This window comes from Triplophysa rosa, linkage group LG21, assembly GCF_024868665.1.
Source record: "Triplophysa rosa linkage group LG21, Trosa_1v2, whole genome shotgun sequence".
Taxonomy (NCBI): domain Eukaryota; kingdom Metazoa; phylum Chordata; class Actinopteri; order Cypriniformes; family Nemacheilidae; genus Triplophysa; species Triplophysa rosa.
This window is the reverse complement of record NC_079910.1, coordinates 12,212,288-12,232,469: the sequence shown is the minus strand read 5'-3', so window position 1 is coordinate 12,232,469 and position 20,182 is coordinate 12,212,288. Positions and strand designations below refer to the sequence as shown.

Here is a 20,182-nt window from a genome sequence, read left to right as displayed (position 1 = left end):
CATCTTCACACGTGCTGAAAGCTCCTTGACTCTGTGCTTTGGTGATTAATATTTTGGTTGCGAGCAAGGTTGGTTGAGAAGCTCCCGATGTCAGTTTGAATTAGAGTCAAAGAAAAGGGGCTTTGGGAAATCTGTTTGGGTTCGGAGGAGCTTGATGGGCAAATGCGCAATGTGATCAGCACTAGCTTCACTGATGCAAGAATTGTGATTACAGTACTTACAGTATGGAGATATCATGGTTATACTTTATGAAGATTAAGATTTCTCGGGAACTGTCCGACAATTACTGTTCCATTTGACACAGTTTTATTAAAAGAAATCAGTGTGTTCAGATACTTTACATCAATCCATGTGTTTCCTGGGAATCAAACCGCCAACCTTGGCGTTGTTAGCTCCAGCAAATGACTTTTTGCAACGACATTGAGACTTACGGTACAGACTGAGAGCCTCACAGGAGCATTTCAGACTTGCAAGACACAGAAACCTCTCTCAAAGCAAATATCAAAGCAGTGATCTCTAGCAGTGAGGAGGACATAGCCGCTTTTATCCTTTAAAGCTCCAGCGACTTTATTCTATGAAAAAACTGCTTTGAATCATTAATGGCCTCATTTCCTGTACTCTAAATAGCTCAACAAGCAACCATCAGAATGTTTTCGTTTCAAGACGTTCGCTCGCAATGCATGTGAATCTTTGACCTTCCAAAGAACTCTGGAGGTCAGAAATGGTAAAAGGATACTGCCTACATCTTTTCAAACACACTGGAAAATACGTTGATAAAGAACAGAAAGAACATATACTGTATGTATGTAGGTGGGAGACATTTTAGCAATGCGACATATTTATAATGGTGGTATATAACATAGCTATACTAAATGCATTTTTAAATAGCACTTTTTCTAATTAGTATTCATGAGACTTTTATGACCTTATATTAATTCAGAGACTAAAGGTAATATATGTATTAAATATTCATGTTTATACTGTTCATTTAATATGAACTATAGCCATATAAATTTGCCTAAATTGCGCTAGGAATTTGCTCGTTTCAGGGTTTCAATAACCAAATTGTGTAAAACAAAAGTCCAATCCAAATGGATAGAAATGTCGCCTTTTATTTACATACATTTTATAATGTCATTTATGGATATAAAATTAGATCAGCTCATTTCCAATCCTCATTCCACTTTTAATGGAATATAAGTCTTTGCATTATTTGTAAAACACATAAGAACTTTTTCATTTCACGTCAAGCATGGCACAGAGCTTCAGCAAAACCTCTGCCTGAGGATAAAATGCTGATATTTGCTTAAGATTTCAGTATATTCATTTTTCCACTCAGATACCCTGGTGTCAACTATTTGAAATTCCACTAATGCTTCACTGAAGGTGAGGGCTAAAGTTCATCCCCCGCTGTCCCGCGTGAAGGACTGTAAATGTAGTGATCTGTATTCACTCAGCCTGTAGTTAGAGCTCCTCTTTGCATGCTGACAGCAACACTGGGGCTCTTATGCTCTGGGCTCCCTGCTTAAAATGCTGGAGCTACATATTCGGAGCGAGCGTGTGCTCTGGCCCTCAGCTGCTCCGAGTGGAGAGGACTATTTCTGAATGTAAACGACAGGTAAATGTCCCAGCGGGTGCCAGAATTTCCACAAAATGTCCTTCAGTGCTGTCTGCACATATCCAGAGACCAGTTTCTCCAGTTTGCACCAGTCCATTCAAAAGACCAGAAGTAACTATACACAATAGAACTGATGTACCATTTAATGTGAATGTTGAATTCAACAACGGGAAATGAGTTCGATTCAGAATATTTAAATGTCATGGTATTTTATATATGCATGCACCAGCATATTTCAATCAGGCTTCATTGACTTCAGTATTAAATCCACATTGTTTAATATATATATATATATATATATTCAAAGTGATGGTCTATTAGGTTTTCATTAGACGTGTTAATTTTCGTAACACTTCAGTTAAGCCTTGATTGCTCAATTTGTCAAAAGTACTATCGCCACAAATAATATAAAACAGCGTCTTTAGCCATTTGAGAAATTTTAAAGGAGTAGTTCACCCAAAAAGAAAATTATGTCATCATTTACTCATCCTCTTGTCATTTCAAACCTGTATGACTGACTTTCTTACGTAGAACACAAAAGAAAGTTGGTTACCAAACATCGCCGGCACCCATTCACTTCTATTGTATGGACACAAAACCATTGCAAGGATCAGTAATCAGGATCAGTAATCCCAAATTCATCTTCAGCATTCTGAATAGCTGATGCACAAATTGTCTTTAGAAGATAAGTGTCAAAAGTCCCACTCTTATAAATCTGCCCGTCCACATAAATAGGAAGCGTAAATTATTACATACAGCAGGAGAAGTCGTTTGATCAGTCACTTCTGGAGACCGGAGAACATCCGGGGATCTTACAGAAGATTATTTTAGGATAAGTAAAGCTGGCTTGAGTGCACTCCACGCAAAGGGATATGAGTTTAATTATCCAAGACTCACAGGGCAAAAACAAATATTTGACAGTTGTCAAGCAAAAACAAAATAATGAACCAGCAGTGTTCACCGCCCACAGAGATTTTCTCAGAAAGTGTCCTTGTTGCTGAGAATAAGAGACAGATGGACGTTTGAGCAGAAGACCTCTTCTTATCAAGCCTGACTGTTGCTTTAGTGGTTGGATTTCATTTCATTGAGCCAGTCGTCTTGAATGTTTATCTGAAAAACAGGAAAGTAAATGAAGGATAGATAACTAATTATAAAATGTCTAAAAGTGATTTTCATATTTTAACTAGCAACAATGTATAGAACAGATTTTCTTAATGCATTCTGTAAAAATAATCAAACTGAAACAATGATGAAATGTTTTTTTTTTTTACTAAATTTACTAGAGCCTACGCCTTCTATCTGTCACTTCATGTCTTCATACAATCACACAAATGTCAAACCAAGCCACAATAAAACCACAAACCTTTATGAAGTTCCTCCATCATGAGCTTTGCTGTAAAACTGTTTGCTACAAGGATGGGTATGGATGGGTATTCTGGCAAAAGAAAGAACATTTTGTTTTAAAAGTTTTTTTGTATACGATATAATAAAACATGGAGCGGTTTCCCGGACAGGGATCATCTTAAACCAGGACTAGGCCTTAGTTAAATTAGGACATTTAAGAAGTTTTTACAAACTTCTGTGCATTTTGAGACAAAATAATGGCACTTACGTATTTTAAGATATGTCACTGCTAACTGTGTTCAGTTTAGACAGCTCTAACATTTCTTTTAGTCTAGGACTAGTCCTAAAGTGAATGTCATAATTTATTCACTCTCTTGTCGTTTCAAACATGTATGGCTTACTTTCTTCCGCAGAACACAAAAGAAGATATTTTGAAGAATGTTGTTAACCGGCACCCATTCACTTGCATTGGTTTTATGTACATATAATAGAAGTGAATGGGGGCCAGTGCTTTTCGGTTACTAACTTTCTTCTAAATATCTTATTTTGTGTTCTGCGGAAGAAAGAAAGCCATACATGTTTGAAACGACAAGAGGGTGAGTAAATGATGACAGAATTTTCATTTTTATGTGAACTATCACTTTAAGCACTCTCTGGGAAAATTAAATGACACAGGCATTTATCTCCACACAAAAGCCACTTACAGTTCACAAACTTGACTAATGTATGCAAGGTAACAAGTTATGCCTTTAAGATGCCCTTCATCTCACCCTGGTGGTTTTGATCTTGTTCCCCGAGTAGCACATCCAGCCGGAGTTGTCTGGTAAAGTCTTGCACTCTTCTCCCTCCAGACATGGCTCCATCTCACACCACCACTTCCCAATCACTATGGAGGCTGCCAGAAGAACATAATGAGGTTAAAATCGCAATGGCCAATACAGCAACTGCCTTTAAAATAGAGTAATCTTCCATTCTCCATCACCCACCGCTCCTTGGACACCTAACAAATAATCGTTTACATGTCTAATGCTGTTGAATAGCCTCAGTGGATGTCTGCGGTCAGCAGGAGCGGAAGCGTTTCAGAGAGTGACGCTATAAAAGCTTTATGCTGAAATGAAATCCCATGTCGATTTATTCATTTAAATCGATTTCATCTTGTAGTCTTAGTGAAATATAGCACAATATATTGTCTCTGTACAAGGCATCTACTGGAGGTCAATTAACTGCCATTACAAATGGAAAGTTTTAAGCAGAGGCTTCATTTCAATGGCAGACATGGGCTTTTTAAAAGCTATCAATTTTTCCCACTTTATGCCCATTTCCAAATGGAGCAAAGGCCATTAAGTGCAAATAGCAAGTGAAGCCACAATGTGATAACTGCATCACTATGATAATGTAAGAATATGATATCGGATACACTAATGCATCGGTGACAGATCTAGTGCGGCCTTTGAACGTCTTGTTATCTATCATCAGACACCAAACGTTTAATGACAGACAGGGTGCAAATACAAAATGTGTATCACTGATACGCTATTAATGTAAAAACAATCTGAGTTTGAAAAGCTTTCTTGGAGAGGAGACGGCGAACTTGTAGGAGATATATAGCCATTTTTTGTCTGACAAGCACTTAACAAAGTCCATTATAGTGATCCTGGCACTAAACTTAACTACAAGTCAGACTCATTAATATTGAAAAAGCCCAAAAGCACTTAGCCAATGGTTGTCTTGCTGAAAAAAGAGACTTTATTTTGCTTTAAAATTGGATTTGTCTGTGCTGAACTCTTCCTGCGCTGAACTCTTCCTACATGGATATTTAAAAAGGTGAACACACGGTTCATAGACTTCATGTAAAATGTTGAAAGTAATGGTCACAGTGTAAGGTGAGGAAAATATTACAGTTATTGTTTTCCTTTGCCAGTTTAGCATGACTAAGGTCACTATAACCAATAAAAGCCATGACAACACAACCTCAGGCAATACAGTACACACTACTGAGGGGTCTTCTATGTTCCACAATCTCATGTCTTTGACTTTGGCAGAAAGGGGGAGACCTAACCTACCGCCCTATATGCCAAAATATCAACATTATTTCTCCTTTTGTGTTCGTCTAGTTTTAATGAGCGCCAGTTGCAGACAATACCCTCTCAATTTAACCAGAAATCAGAGAGCAAAATATTATATTCCCCACAGTTTTTCACTGCAGCACAATTTTAACAAATTAATATGCGATTTCCAACTCTAAAAGCTTTATGTATTTTTCTAATTTCTTTCAATTATGGTTAGCATTTTGTAAAAGGTAAAACGCTACTTACAAAGTTACAATAAAGATTTCAGAAACATTAATTTGGGGCCGTTTCTCAAACGGAAGGCTGCATCCTCCGTAGGTCTCATTTGTATAGGCTGCATACGTCATAAAGAATGTCTTATCTCATCATAATATTACCCATTATAAATTGTACCATTATTCTTAGTTAAGCTGAAATTGTTGTAATATGCTTATGACTTGGGAATGTAATGCCCAGTTAACTAAAATAAACCAGGCTTGATGACGTATGCAGCCTGCAAATGCGACCTCGGCAGCATTCAGCGTTGTGTTTGAGAAACGGCCTGGGTTTCCGTATCTTCACATCTTTCACAGCGTCACTAAAAAGAGGATTTAATTTCATTCGTTCCCAAATGCTGGCTACACACAACACAAGCCGCCACAGAAGGTAGGCTAACTGCATTCTCTTTACCCGTTTAAAAGTGGCGTTTGAAAAATGATCCAATGGCTTATATTATGCACACGAAGCGATGACGTAAAAAAATATCCACTAAAATCTCAGCCAGCTCTATTATATCCACTCAGTCGCTTCAAGATGCATGTTGGATTATGGTCAACAACGTGAATTAAATTATCCAAAAATGATTTTAAGTACATCATTACCCCATTCCAGGCAAGTAGGGGTCTCTTTCGTGCCGAAAGGTTTCTCATTGGTCAAAGGTGCTCTTAATTGCCTACTGAGTTGACCAATCAGCGTTAACCACACATATGTAATTTCTTTTAAACAGGAAGAAGATCGCGATAAGGTGTTTAAAAGGTTTCAAACTTGTGAATTTGTGATCATAAGCCCTTAAAAACGAAATAAGAATGTATCAGACCTGTGTTTTTGCTAAATTGCTTAATAATAAATTACATCTAGAAGCAGCTGTCCTTATGTTTTATGAGTATTTCAGTCTTTTTCTGCATGCTTTGTTTACATATACTAAATCATACTAGATCATAGTTGTACTAAAACGGTAGAAATGCCTTTTACAGTATGACATGTTACTATTCTATCATGACACCAAGAAAAGTAAATTATTTTGAACTTATAAAACGCTAGTACAGTTGTAAGTGTTATTTGTTATATGTTGTGTTTAGATAATATTCTTTAAGGTTTTGGACACATCTGCTACTGGTAGGCCTATGACATCAAAGAACCGCGAGAGGGATTCAAACGCATGGAACTTGGAACACATTTTATTTGTGTTTTCACGCTCCATCGACTGCCCTCCTTTAATTAATAAATGATGGACGATGTTATCACAACAAAAGGAACAAAAAACTAGTACTCAAACATATTTAAATAGTAATGCCATTACTTACATGTTTTTATTCATATTCCCTAATTCGTATTCCCTTCTGTCTGTATGATGGTATAATTAAGGTAGGAATCCTAATGAGTTTGAAATGGGGAAAAGGTGAGTTGCCCCTTGGTGTGTCATAGTCAAAGTTAATGTTCCCTGATTAACTTGGGGTGCGTTGCGAGTGAGATATTCTCCCAGAAGTGTTAGTTTACAGCGGCTCGTTTGTCATAAGGACAGAGCATTAATAATGAAACGCCCGGAGGATCTGAGCTTTTCTAGGGCAGGGACACTGCAAGAGCGACCCTAAACAGAGCTTGTTCAAACACACCACATCTTAAAGCAATAGTTTATCCACAAATAAAAAATCTGGCACTGTTTACTCACTCTTATGTTTTATTTCCAAACCTGTACGCTGGGATTTGTTCTAATCTATGGGGTTCAAAAGTGTGCAGTTTTTTAAATCAAATTATTACACATCTCTTGCCATAAATTGATATTTTATGTTAGCTGTCCAAAGAATTGACCTTAAAATTGTATTCAGATGCCATGTTTAAAACCTTGTGTTAAAAAACATTCCAAACACATTGTTTCGAGCTGAACCGGTTGACAAAATCCATATGAGACTTCACAATTTTTTAACAATTTTTATTTTTGGATGAGCTATTCCTGTGTAAAGGAGCCCTATATTTTTAGGCAACTTTACACAACTGCAAGCACATGGCACTCAAACACAGCTGCATTGTTCCAGCCGGTTCAAACACTGCACAGCTGCTTTGAGCTGGTACAAAAGCAGTCGAGCATCTGCCAAGAGCCTGTTTACATATCACACATGAATGCAAAGGCAGCTCACTTAAGACAGCGCACAACAAGCGTACTTATTTTAAGATCTTTTCCATGGTTATCAGACCACAGTGTCACTTCTCTTCACCTACCGTCAACGCAGGAGGGTTTATTCCTGGTGGTTCCTGCCACTTTCCCTGGTAAACAGGAGCACTTCACCGTCTGAGATCTCTCCTCAATCTTGTTTTTGTTACAGCATCTGTGCGCGGCAATCACCTCGCATGTCCCTCCTTCTGCCAAAAGATAAACACATCAGTAACCATACGAACCCCCCGTCTCGCCATGTGAATCTACATTTACAATCATTACCTCGTGCATGTCATCCTTTATTGTCCCCTTATATTGCCACATAACTCAGCTTGCATTTTAATGCAGACACTCCTTACGTGTGATGGAGTAGATTTTTTTTATTATTTTTACCTCGTCTCCCATATGTCTTTATTTAGTTCGCATTTATTTTCTATATTGTCTATTTTCTGTACTGTCAGTACAGTATGTGGTTAGGCAATATTGCATGTAACAGTCATAAGGCTTTGTTGAGTCTGACTCTCGGGGAAGAGAAGTGACTTCTATAGGAACTAGAATAAAGGGGAAGGTGAGAGGTTTGGGTGACTGCTGTTTAATGGTGAGTGATCTGAAGTGGACGGAAGTCCTTTAAGAACAAGGGCCTGTGGGTTTTTATACTGAGAAAGCGAGTTATTACCAAACGCTCTGCTATTTCAGCCGTAAGAGCCAACGGCACAAAGATAGAGAGAAAATCTTCTGTTTATGAGCACACTGGACTTTCTTTACTGGAGACAACCTAACTTATTGTAAACCAGAGACAGTACATCCCTTTACTGCACCCAGAGAGGCCAATTCTTAATTTCAACAATAAATGTCTAGACAGTGAATATTTTCTAGCTGAAGAATGGCACTTACATTTTCAATACGGTATACAGTATGTGGTAATGACAATATGTGCCCTTATATTTTATTATGTGGAAATTGCTTTATAATGGTTATGCTCAATCATACTTAATAGGGCCCTATAAATAATGCACAAAGAAACACACATAATTGTATATATATATATATATATATATATATATATATAATTGTTTTAACAGTTGTAAACAGTCATGTTATTGAATGTTAATAATTTATTAATATTTAATACATTTTTATTAAAGTGATAGTTTACCCCAAAATGTAAGTTCTTTCATTGTTTACTCACCCCCATGTCATTCCAAACCTGCATGACTTCTATTCTTCAGCAGAACACAAAAGAAGATATTTTGAATAATGTTGGTAACCACAATGCTGCTCCCCATTAGCCGCCTTTCCACTATCGAGCCAGAAGTGGGCCAATTTCTACCGGAAGAAGTAGACCATCCGGGAATCTTTGGAATACTCTTTTCAACATACTAAGATTTGGGACATACTAATTCTACTTTCGAATACTATTTAGGACGGATAGTATGCGGATTGGGTTTGGGTCCCCCTCTCGAAATCGGTCCCCTTTAGGACCCTGCGTGATTCCGTTGCCTAAAATAACTTCAAATGGGTACACTTTTTAGCGCCTGATTGCAATTCTTACAAAATTACATTACAATTTATGTCGCTAGCACTTTGTTAAAATGACAAGAAAGAGAGAGTCATATACAGGTTTTAAACTTTACGAGGGTGAATGTTTATGATGTTTAATGATGACAGCATTTCTTATCTATCTAGTGTAAAAAGGACAGTAGGCAAAAAGGAGCTGTATCAAAACAAATAGATAGCATAGTGAAGTGCAGGAAACAATAATATTCCACTGAGGACGGTGTGGATTGTTAAGGAGGCCTTGTTTGTGTTTCTTTAATTAAGAAAAATACTCTCTGCCCCAGTGGGGATTCAGTCAGAATGTGCAGGGGTTTGTTCTCTTTAATGTGTAGTCTTAATTACATAAGACAGACCCAGTTTCTACTTTGATCTATCAAGAGAGAGAAAAATTGCAATAGCTCCTGACTAAAATATCTTCAATCCTCAATGAGTGTAAACAGAGCAGTGTGCCTCTCATTTGGGGATTTGAAGAGCGAGGGGAGAGGAAAGATAAAAAAAATGTTAAATGCACTTTCAAAAATCAATAAAAATGTAAATAGCTTCTTCATCCCCAGCTTGCTTAAGCTCTCATTACCTCGAGATTGAAGTTAGTCAAAACAGGAGGGGAGCAGAAACAGAGCGCTGCCTGTCGACCGGTTTATCGGCTTATCTGAGTCTTTTAGAACAGGTCTGAATATTTAACATATTTAATATTTAACGGTGGACAGCTCGGAAACATGTGGACTGTTGATTGCTTTTTGTATTCTGTCACTTCGCGGAGCTCACTAGAAATTGATTGCTGAACCTCAGGGGATAAACGTTATCTCATAGAGGTCTCAGTGTGGCTTTTGCGTAGTCAACATATTAAACAGAGGGTCAGAGCGCTGTTAGACATGTGGTGCAGCGTTGGCAGGCTGCTGTCATTTACTGTACCCCTATGTGAAAGTGATGTGACAGTGATGTGACAAACACATGCATGACAGCATGTGTTTGTGCACAAAAGTATAAGGCACTAGTAAAAATGTTTCTATTTTGCTTTATTTATTAAAAAATATATTTTTAGTGTATCAGGTTTTTTTTGGGGGGGGGGAATTACTTAAGTTATGTAGTATTTGGCAGGTCCACTTTTTTTCTTAAATGGGCAGCATGCATTGCGTAAATAAGCTGACAAGTTTGTGCATGATGTTAAAGGGATACTTCACCCAAACATGCAAATTCTGCCAATATGTATTAATCTTCATGTGGTTCAAAACTAGAGATGCACAAATTTGTCCACTTATACCAATAGCCGATTATTCAGAGTGATATCTGCCGATTCTGCAGATTAAATTAATACTTCTTAACTTTCTGAATGTTATTAATTCATATAATGACTATTAATATATCTACAGTAACTGGTGATGTTTTTAACATTTTCTGTATACAGAGCACAAATTCATCTCTATTCTACTAAATAGGGATGTAACGATTCACCGTGAGCCGGTTGAAAATCGGTTATAATGAGTGACGATTCAATTCGGTTGAGGTGTGAACTGAATCGCAATACATTCTTTGAACAGCAGGGGACGCTATTTTCACTGCAAACCTAAACGTGGATGCTGATATTTCTTAAATGCAAAAAAATCCAAGAAAAGCACAGACAGTATTAGTTTGTTTATATTAAAGAGACTTTTTCTATTATTAATTTGTTATAAAATCGCAGTTTACTTTTGTTATTTGAAATAAAACATTATTTTATTATGCAAAGAAACGTGAAGCATTTAAGAAATAATGCAAGGGAAGTTGTTCATTTCTAATTTGTTTCAACTCATTTTTTAAAAATAAATCGTGAGTAAATCGTGAATAAATCGCATCGTGAGATCAGAATCGTGAATCGCATCGCATCGTGAGCTGAGTGAATCGTTACATCCCTACTACTAAAAGATATTTAGAGAAATGTCTCAGTGGTTTTGTGTCAATACAATCAAAGTCAATAGTGGCCAATGTTGTTTGGTTACCAACATCATTCAAAATGTATTCATACAGGTGTGATATGACATGAATAAATGATGAAAGTATTGTGTCTTTTAGGTGAACTATCCCTTTAATCAGGTATAATTTTAATATTTTCCAGAGCACATCTTGTGTTCTTGGAAGCAAAGAAAATCTAAACATTTTTTGATTTTGAATCCCAGATTTTAATTGTGGTCTCAGACTTTTAGGGCGTACTCTCACTAGGCAATCTGAACTGTGCCCTAGCACGTTTGCAGAACTGAGCGCAGAACTGAAAGCATGACGTAAATTATGACGTTTAAATTCCTCCCTGAGATTCAGATGTCACGGTAAAAAACTGATAAACAGCGCACTTACACGTGCAGGCGTGTGTCACCGCAGCCAAAACTACTCCAGGTATGTCAAACATAATGCAACGTGTGTAACAATAGGCTTTATGATAATAATGTACGCGGGGTGATTTGAAAGCACAATGAGGGGGGGGCAATCGCTCTCGGGCACAGTTGAGAGCAACTGGGCTAAATGTGAGTACACCCTTAGAGTCCACTGTAGCAGGTTTACGGCACATACTGTAGCAATCTCCTATTCCCCTATTTACCACTATTCATTTTTGGTTCTTGTTTTGGTTCCTTTCAACAGATTTATATCTGAAATTAGATCCTGTATCCATTTGAACCAAAAAAGCCAAGACCAGCAGCACTTTGCTGCTGTGATTTTCACCAGCCTCTACTGAACCAGCTGAAAAACATCCTGAAAATAAAAAAAATGTGCATAGAATTTCATGAAATATTAATGATTAAGCATACCTTGTGTCGTTCATTTCAAAGACCTTTCAGACGACCATTGAATGCTGCTGAGTTTCATATTGTAAGAGACATAACATAAGGTCACCCTGAGGGAGTGTGGGCTGCACCACTGATTGATCTAATAGATGCACTGATAGCTGCTGTGGTAGGGAATCCTGCATCACACTGCTTACTACAAGGGCTATTTCAGGCACTTATTCAGTTTAATGGATATGAGACCAGGCCATCAGGGACCAATAAAGGCTCATTTTCCTGTAGCAGCCAGTGTGTGGAGAGAGAAAAATAGACAGCGTAAAACACACACAAGCTATAACTTTGAGTCTTCTACTGTCTAATTAGCCAAATGGAATGTGTGTGTTCGTCTGTCTGTCTGTCTGGAGGAAGCGCTGTATTCAGCCTCAATTGTTCCATTCATTCACAGCCATCTGCATGCGCGTTTCATCTGACAGGCCAGTTATATCACAAGCTATCAACAGCAAACAAACATGCTCTCAGAGGACAAACAAACAACGGCAGACGAGCTGGCACAATAGGCTCCGCCTGTGAGCACATGAGCTTGGACACGGAAGATTTCATTCACATGCACTGGGAAAAAAGCTGCAGGGAGAAGGACCGGTTTGGAGAAGGACAGAAATACAGAACATTCAAAATGAGTGCAACTTAACAAAATTCTGACCAGGTTCAGACACTTCAGTAGTTTTGCACCATATTATGGCTTTAGTGAAATGCATTTTCCCAGCCTTTTTGACTGGGTATTTTCGATTGCAAGTGAACATTTTAATTGCTGTATATATTTTTTTCCGTTTTGACTACCGAAGCGGGATAGTAGGCCTACTGGATTTAAACCTCACCCATGAGAACACAAAAACTCAATGGGCTCCAACACACATTTATTTTTATTTTGCAGCTGCAAAAAAAGAGCGCCTTCAGTCTTTACAGGGCTCCATTTATCTGCATCTTAAGGATTTTTCTTGTTAAAGTCCATGACAGGGACGTCTACCTAACCCATTACTCACAGACCCGCAAGAATGTGACCCGCAGGCACAATGAGGGCCGCCGGCTCTCACTCCTTTTCATTTACTTAAATGTTTTCTGTCAGTATGTTTTTTCCTCAGTAAGCCTATCAGACTAAACCAAGTCTGTCTAAATCAAGCCAGCACACTAGAACGGTTTTAAAGCTCAAAACCAGAAGCCTGAATTTATTTAGGTTTTGTTCAGGTGACCTTGATAGAATGCAGGTTTTGTAGGCACAGACTCTGACAGTGCTGTCAACAGTAGTTGATGGGAGCGCAGACTGATCACACACACACACACACACATACACATACACACACACAGGCCTGTGCAGTTTACTCCTTTGGGGTGTTATTCCATGGAATGCTGTCACTCTTCTAGGAAAAGCTGAAATTGGTAAGTACGATTTCACTGATAAATTGCTTTATCCTTGCGACCCTCAATGCAAATTTGTTACTGATAGAAAAAAATGTTTCTCACGACCAAAGCTGCTTCAACTAGTGCACAGAATGAACTGTAAGGTAAAGCGTAGAGGTTACCTTTTCATTTTATTCATGCCCAGTGGAATAAAGGCTAGCAGGGGTTTGGTGCTAAGTAAAAATTGCTACCGATAAAGCTAAATTGCAACCAACGACTCACTCCACCCCTCACCCCTCCCTTTCGAAGCACTACGGCGGCTGACACAGGACTAAGATGTTGTCACATTCTCACTTCTTTGCCAAAAGAGATAACGAATTTACGAAACACGCTCTGTAGAGCAGTTTGTCCGTTTAGGGCTACTGTAGAAACATCATGGTGAATTCCATGGAAGGGGAGCCGTGGTGTATATAGATAGATATAGCTCATTCTAAGGTAATAAAAACATAACACTTCATAATGCAAGGTCTTTACACACCTCTGAGGACATAGTTATGTATATTATATTGCATTTCTGTCAAAAGATTGGACCTTTAATACAATTTTAATATATTATACAAATAAAAAATACAAATCATTCCACAGATGTTCAGTTGAATGGAGGTATTTCCTGTACGAAGACGAATAATTTTCCAAATCCCAGAGCTCTGCAGCACCTCCAGGATTTTACACCTTACTTTATATTATCTCCATTTTCCTTTTTGTTTTTATGAGTTTTTGCAAGCCTAAAGCATGATGCTGCTTCACAGCAGGAATTCTGTTCTCATTGTGATGTGCTGTGTTTGCTTTTTATGGTGCTTTGTATTAAGTCCTGAAAGTTTGAATCTGATCTGACTACAGAAACCTCTTCCAAATTCTCTTACATGGCTTTGGGCAAACTCCTGCCGAGATGTGATGTGTATAACAAGCTTCTCGGTTGACCCGTCCAGATTTATAAATCTGCTTGCAGTTGTTGTCTAATGCACAGTTTCTTACATTTTGTTTCTCTCTCACAGAGGACTCTGACTGAGTGTTGCTGTAGTGCCCTGGTTGGCCGGTTTCTGTAATTCTTCTTGTCCAGAAACTCTGTTTTGGAGAACTGCCAGTTCTGGGCAGATTTACGTCCACGATTCCAAACATTTTTAATGATTGATGTTACTCTGCTTGGAGGAACATCCGATTGCTGGCGTTAACTTGTGTGTTAAACTTCATTTTTTGCATTTTTTCGTTGGAAATACAATAACTCTGCACAATACTGTACATAAATGAACTCCTGTCAATTATTTGTGCATCTTGAAAAAGTAAATGCAATAAATAGGTTAATTGTCAAGCACAGACCTCAAAAATAAATAAAACTGCAGATGATATTGTTTCAATTCAATTTTAATTTCATTGTTGCAAAGCAGCTTTACATACATCATAATTAAAAAGGGGAAAATTAAAGACAGTATTGGGTATTAAGATACATGATATTTTTGAAAGGTTTTCTCTATGCAATGTCCACTAATGAAACTTAACTGAAATAAAAACCCTGGGAGAGGCCAGACTCAGCGGGGAGAGACAGTTCTCCTCTGGCATATTAAAATAGCACCGCTGCAACTACAGAGAAAATAATTACTATAAACTGCTAATATTCACGCCACGATTCTGTGCTGTTAATGTGTGAAAGTTTGAGAGATAGAAGTACTTATTATAGACTCTCCTTGTAGTGTATTCTTTAAGGAGGTGCACATTTTACTAGCTGAGAATTCCTTTAAAAAACATTTAAATGTTCTATTTTTCTGTAAGTCTCTCTCTCTCTCTCTCTCTCTCTCTCTCTTTCTGCTGCTGGCATGATGTCAGTCTGATGGAGTCATGCTGTTCAGAGCTTTGAGATGAGGCTGATTCACAATGAGAGATTTCACATGAAAGGCAAACCGAGCGAGACACCCGAGTGCACGCCCTTTTAAAAGCAAGGCGTGGTGGCCCTAAACGAGGCACTTGGATGTGCGTTTATGACGTCTTAAACAACAAATTCAGATAAGAGAGAACGTACTGAAAGCTGTACTTTGAACTAACGTGTTCTTCAGCAAACAAATCCAAGATGTGTTCTGCTCAGGCTGAGGCATCTGGTGGCTTGCCCTGAACTCTGCCCTGTTTGGAGTTCACTGCTGATGCAGAGCGAGGTCGTTCAATGACCCGTTCACCAAGAAACAAAACATTTCAGTTCTTGGCTTGACTGGATAGCAGCTAATGCATTTTTATACATCTTTGTGAGTGGCTTATATATGAATATGTGATATATAGTTGATATTTTTCACGGCTTTTCACGGGCACGGCTGTTCGTGCATATCACCTGTAAAATTATGCAAAAATTTGGGCACTGATACGACGCCAAACCATTTATTATCTCTGTCGCGGATTCGTTTTTCCGAAACGATGCCCTTTCAAACAGCGAATAGCCATTTTAACAACGCGTGTATTTTACACATGGGTGAAGCAAATATCAATAGCGCCGCTACGAGCGTGAGTCACGGAAGACAAATGAAAGCCGGTGGTTTATAAAACTACACATGCCTCCGAGCAGCACTATCCAAGCGCAGAGTGAAAAACAGCCTGCCAAGGGAGGCCTGCATAGAAGTGCCGATGTATTATTAAAATGCCGAGCAACTACAAAAGGGAAGAGCTGGTGTTGTCTTTAGATGAATAAGAATGGCATGAAAGAGAGTAAAGTGAGAATGGAGCAGGAGAGGAGAAGAAAGGATACAGGGAGAGAGAGAATTTCTCCACATCAGTATGCGTTTCCACAAAGGCCGTCAGTGCGCTGTCACATTCAGAGAGTGGCTGAAGCATCAGAAAGTGAAACTGATCTGGGGCATGAAATCATATTCTGACTCCGCTAAAGAACCTCATGACAACCAGGCCGTCCGAAAAATTATGCGGGTGCTCAGTTTGTGCACAAGATGCAACTGCACCCAGCGCGCGTGTAACCACCACTATAAGTCAAGGACACATAAAGCTACAATTAATGGTGCTTGCAGTCAGTTTTTGTATTTGTTGTGCTTTCTGTTATGATTTGGGATGTTATACTGACACAGTGTGCAGTAACAGTGGGTTAAATTAAATTAAACTGACTTATGAAATGAAGCTGAAATTGATTAAACTAGATTTTTTTAGGTTACAAGAAATGCACGATTTTAATTTTTATTTTGAATTTTCATTCAAGTGACTTGTAAAGTCAATTTTATTTAACGTAAAAATTTAAAGCAACTTTTAAACTAAAGTACGTGACCATACGTGCCATTTTTTCTGGACACGTCCTGGCCAGGATTTTTGGTGCGTCTTTCCGAGGTCGCATTTGTACACCGCATACGTCATTGAGGTTTATTATTTCAGGTTTTATTTAAAGCAACTCTTATATTTCAAGGTGAATGAAACAACAATACGTTTTAAGAGGAATAAATGTAAATTTTATGTTAATGTTCTTTTTAGCTGAAATGTGAGAACTGAAACACCTGAAATCCTGGCCAGGACGTGTCTGAGAGAAATGGCACGTATGGTCCCCCTATAGTTAACTTGAAATAGGTTCAATGCTTTACAGTGTATTATTTGATCTATGTCATGTGATCATGTGATCTTAAAGCATCAACTCCAAAGAGTCAGGGTTTGGCTAGTCTCGGCCTTAGATGTCTCGGACCATTTCCTGACATATACAGTCAATTTTTCAAGAGGGACATTTCCATGCCCTTAAGCGTGACGTGGTACAAAGCGAAAAGTGATTGATTGCTTCTACCTGTCAGTCATATGGCCTCTTGAGCGGGCCTTTGCCATTCAAAGCGGTCATGATTCAGTATTAAGTTCTGGCTATGCATGACTAGGGTTTGGCTGATTAGCTTTGCTGGTTAGCTGGTAGATGCTGTAACTTCACTTCTCCATTAACAGCCATTCAAAAGCATTTTTTATGATTAAAGGGGTCATATGAGGTTCAAAAACGCTGTATTTTCCACATACCGTGCATGCTTGTATCTCCTCTTTGCTCCGCCTCTCTGAAACGAGCAGATTTTTTACAAAGCTCATGGCTCTGAAAAGCGAGCTGTGCTATGATTGGCCAGTTAACCAGTGCGTAGTGATTGGTGGAATACTGCAAGCGTGTGACGGAAATGTAACGCCTCTTACCATATTTGGAACATCAGGTTCCAAAGCAATTGTACTAACAGGAACGCCCACCTTACTTGCGTTTACATTTGGGAGGTCTAAATCAGATCATACCACAAACTGACATAGATTTGTGGGGGTGTGGTTACACGAGGCGTTTCAGGCAGGTCTGGGTGAGCATTCGCTTTTAGATAGAATGTATCTTTTGTTCTGACACTTTATTTTTTGCAATTTTACCTGTCTAATACATGCATGGGCAACTTATAACACACCAAAGACACAGAAAAACACATGTATTCGTGCCATATGACCCCTTTAAATACATTTTTACAAAAAGGTAAAAAGGTACTGTTCAAAAGTCTGAATCCACATTTAAAGAGTCTAATTTTGAAAATATATTTTAGAAATTTGGAATATGGTCAATAGAAAGGTAAGGCATAAGAAATGTTTTATATTCAACATTATTACTGAGTCACTAATTGAATAAGTGATGAATGGGAGTGCTTATTCAATAGCTCTGTACAGCCTTTATAGACCTCCATGGTCAGTCCCCATGAGCCGACTGAGGAACAAAACAGCGTTTTCAGACCATCTGAAATCTTCATCTGATGTGAGTGTACATCATTTAAAACATCAAAAACGGACTTTAAAGTGTTTTTGTCTATAAAACTTTTAAATGAGTGAAAGTTTGGTGAAAAATCCTTTTAAAAGAGAGTAAGACAAAAACACATTAAAGTATTTTGTTAGTCAGAATTTTGAAAGCGTTTCCCCCGTGTCGCTTTCTAAATTATTCCTTTCTGCCTTCCTTCAGTTTAGAGGCTGATCAGAGTTCATCTCATTTCCACAAGTGTGTACTGCATATTCTTGGTCCTCAGCCCCGATTCCTCTTCACACAGTTGTCTCGCATTCATAAATGCTTGAGCGTCAACATGACACACAGAGAACGAGAGAGAGAGCTTTGTGGCCTGAGCAATTTTCCCCGTTAATGTTGTGAAGAAGTGTTTCAGATAAACACAATCATGCGATGAGATTATCTGCCCACATGCATGAATAACCAGGAGATGAGAGCTGAACCCGTAAAACCAAATTAAATCTCTCTTGGTTATGTTGTCCTGGGTGCATTCAAGCACATAAGTATTATCTACTCTTCCTCTAAAAATACACAGCCATTGAACCCTGTTGAATATCTGTCTTTATGGACAGAGCAATTTGTTTTCAGCATTGCCACGTTGAACAAAGCGTCCCACGTGTGACGGGTTGAACTGTCCAAGGTTGATTCCATCCAGCGCGCCCCCTCTCTCTTTTTCTCCTTTCAACAATTCACACCTCAGACAACCTCAACGCGATCCTTTCATCCTATCATAATTAGGCGAATGATCTTAGACTGCGCTGATGGTCTCTGGAGCGGAGCGGAGCTGCGCGTGTGGGCACACGGGTGCCGACACAAAACTGCGGATTGCGTTCCTCATTATTGCGCTAATTTATGGAGTTGCCCTCCTTTTGGATTTAATTTAAGCTCAGGATGGCTTTTATATTCTTTGGAAATAATAAGGTAATTATAGATATGAAATAATGGTAATTAATATTGCGACGTGTCCCTGGAGAAATCGTATTGAAAGAATGTGGATTCAGGAAAAATGCATCTCGGAATGGGTTGGTTTAATGCTATTATGCTATGTTTTGGATTTCCCAGTGGACTCGGTGGGAAATAACAGAACATGAAAACATAGCTAAACTGAAATAGAAAATGCGTAACACTGTTTACCACGCACTTTGTCTCAAAATCCCATGATATTCGAGACCAGTCTCATGAATTGCGTATAAATAACAGGCGCGTTGCATTATCATGAAATACGTACGTCTACGTACGTACATCTACCCTAACCCAAACCCTAAACCTAATAGTATTATTTTAATTATTTCAGTGTTTCCTCTTCATGTACGTTTCAAAATGGCTACTCTCAAGTGAGGTGCACGCAAACATTGGCGTATCATATGCACGCAAAATCGAACTTTGGTGTACGTATTTCATGATAATGCAACAGCGTGTTATTTATACGCAATTCATGAGACAGGGTTGGATATTCAGCTCTAATGACTCATATATCTAAAGTGAGGAAGGAAAAAATTAAAGAAAGCTTTCTACAATCATTTTAGTTTCACTGAGGCAGGAGATCTGTATGAGCAATGAGAGCGTCCAGTTATATCAAATTATATATTAACATTATAGTCATTAAGGATTTGTAGACTTACAATACGGTTTATTAATTGTGATATTAATTTAAACATTATTGTTAATTATTAAAAATACTGTAAATAATTCTAGATAATGTAATAGCAATATCACACTAGCTTAAACCTTAGTAAGTAGAATGTTATTCATAGCTGTGTATAAATTATTGTTTATTAAATATAAATCATATTTTTTGTGGATTCATTTAGGATTATTTCGTTTCTTAAAGGGATAGTTCATCCAAAAAGTAAACATTCACAGTGGTTTTGTGTCTACACAATGGAAGTCAATGGGTGCTAGTGTGGTTTGGTTACCAACAGTCTTGGAAGAAAGAAAGCCATACAGCTTTGGAATAAGAAGAGGGTGAATAAATGATGAAATAATTGCCTTTTTGGGTGAACTATCCCTTTAAATGCTCTAGGTACTTTTTTATTTATTTAATTGTTCATTTTTTAGAAATCAGTTGGCATTTAAATGTAACGAAAACCTCATTAGGACCAACAAAGATGTATTGCCGTAACAATATAGCAGCAGTTATCATGTCTCTGTGTATTCTTAATACTTTGTATAATGAAACTAAATAAACAGTAACATTTAATGATAATGACAGCCAGTCTTTGACGCATTTGT

The 20,182-nt window shown here is 38.1% G+C and overlaps 1 protein-coding gene across 2 annotated transcripts in view; it reads right to left on the bottom strand.

Annotated features, from left to right (window-relative positions):
* Positions 1-1,102: 1,102 nt before the first annotated feature.
* Positions 1,103-20,182, bottom strand: part of tafa1a (TAFA chemokine like family member 1a) — a 31,557-nt gene continuing 12,477 nt past the window's right edge. Inside the window, exons 3-6 of one of the 2 annotated variants that reach the window (XM_057362927.1) lie at positions 7,507-7,647; positions 3,733-3,857; positions 2,982-3,053; positions 1,103-2,728 (exon numbers count right to left, since the gene is read on the bottom strand). In XM_057362927.1, coding sequence (XP_057218910.1) covers positions 3,027-3,053; positions 3,733-3,857; positions 7,507-7,647 — 293 coding nt within the window. In that variant the 3' untranslated portion in view covers positions 1,103-2,728; positions 2,982-3,026. The remainder of the gene's footprint in view (positions 2,729-2,981; positions 3,054-3,732; positions 3,858-7,506; positions 7,648-20,182) is intronic. The other variant, XM_057362928.1, reaches the window with a different exon arrangement.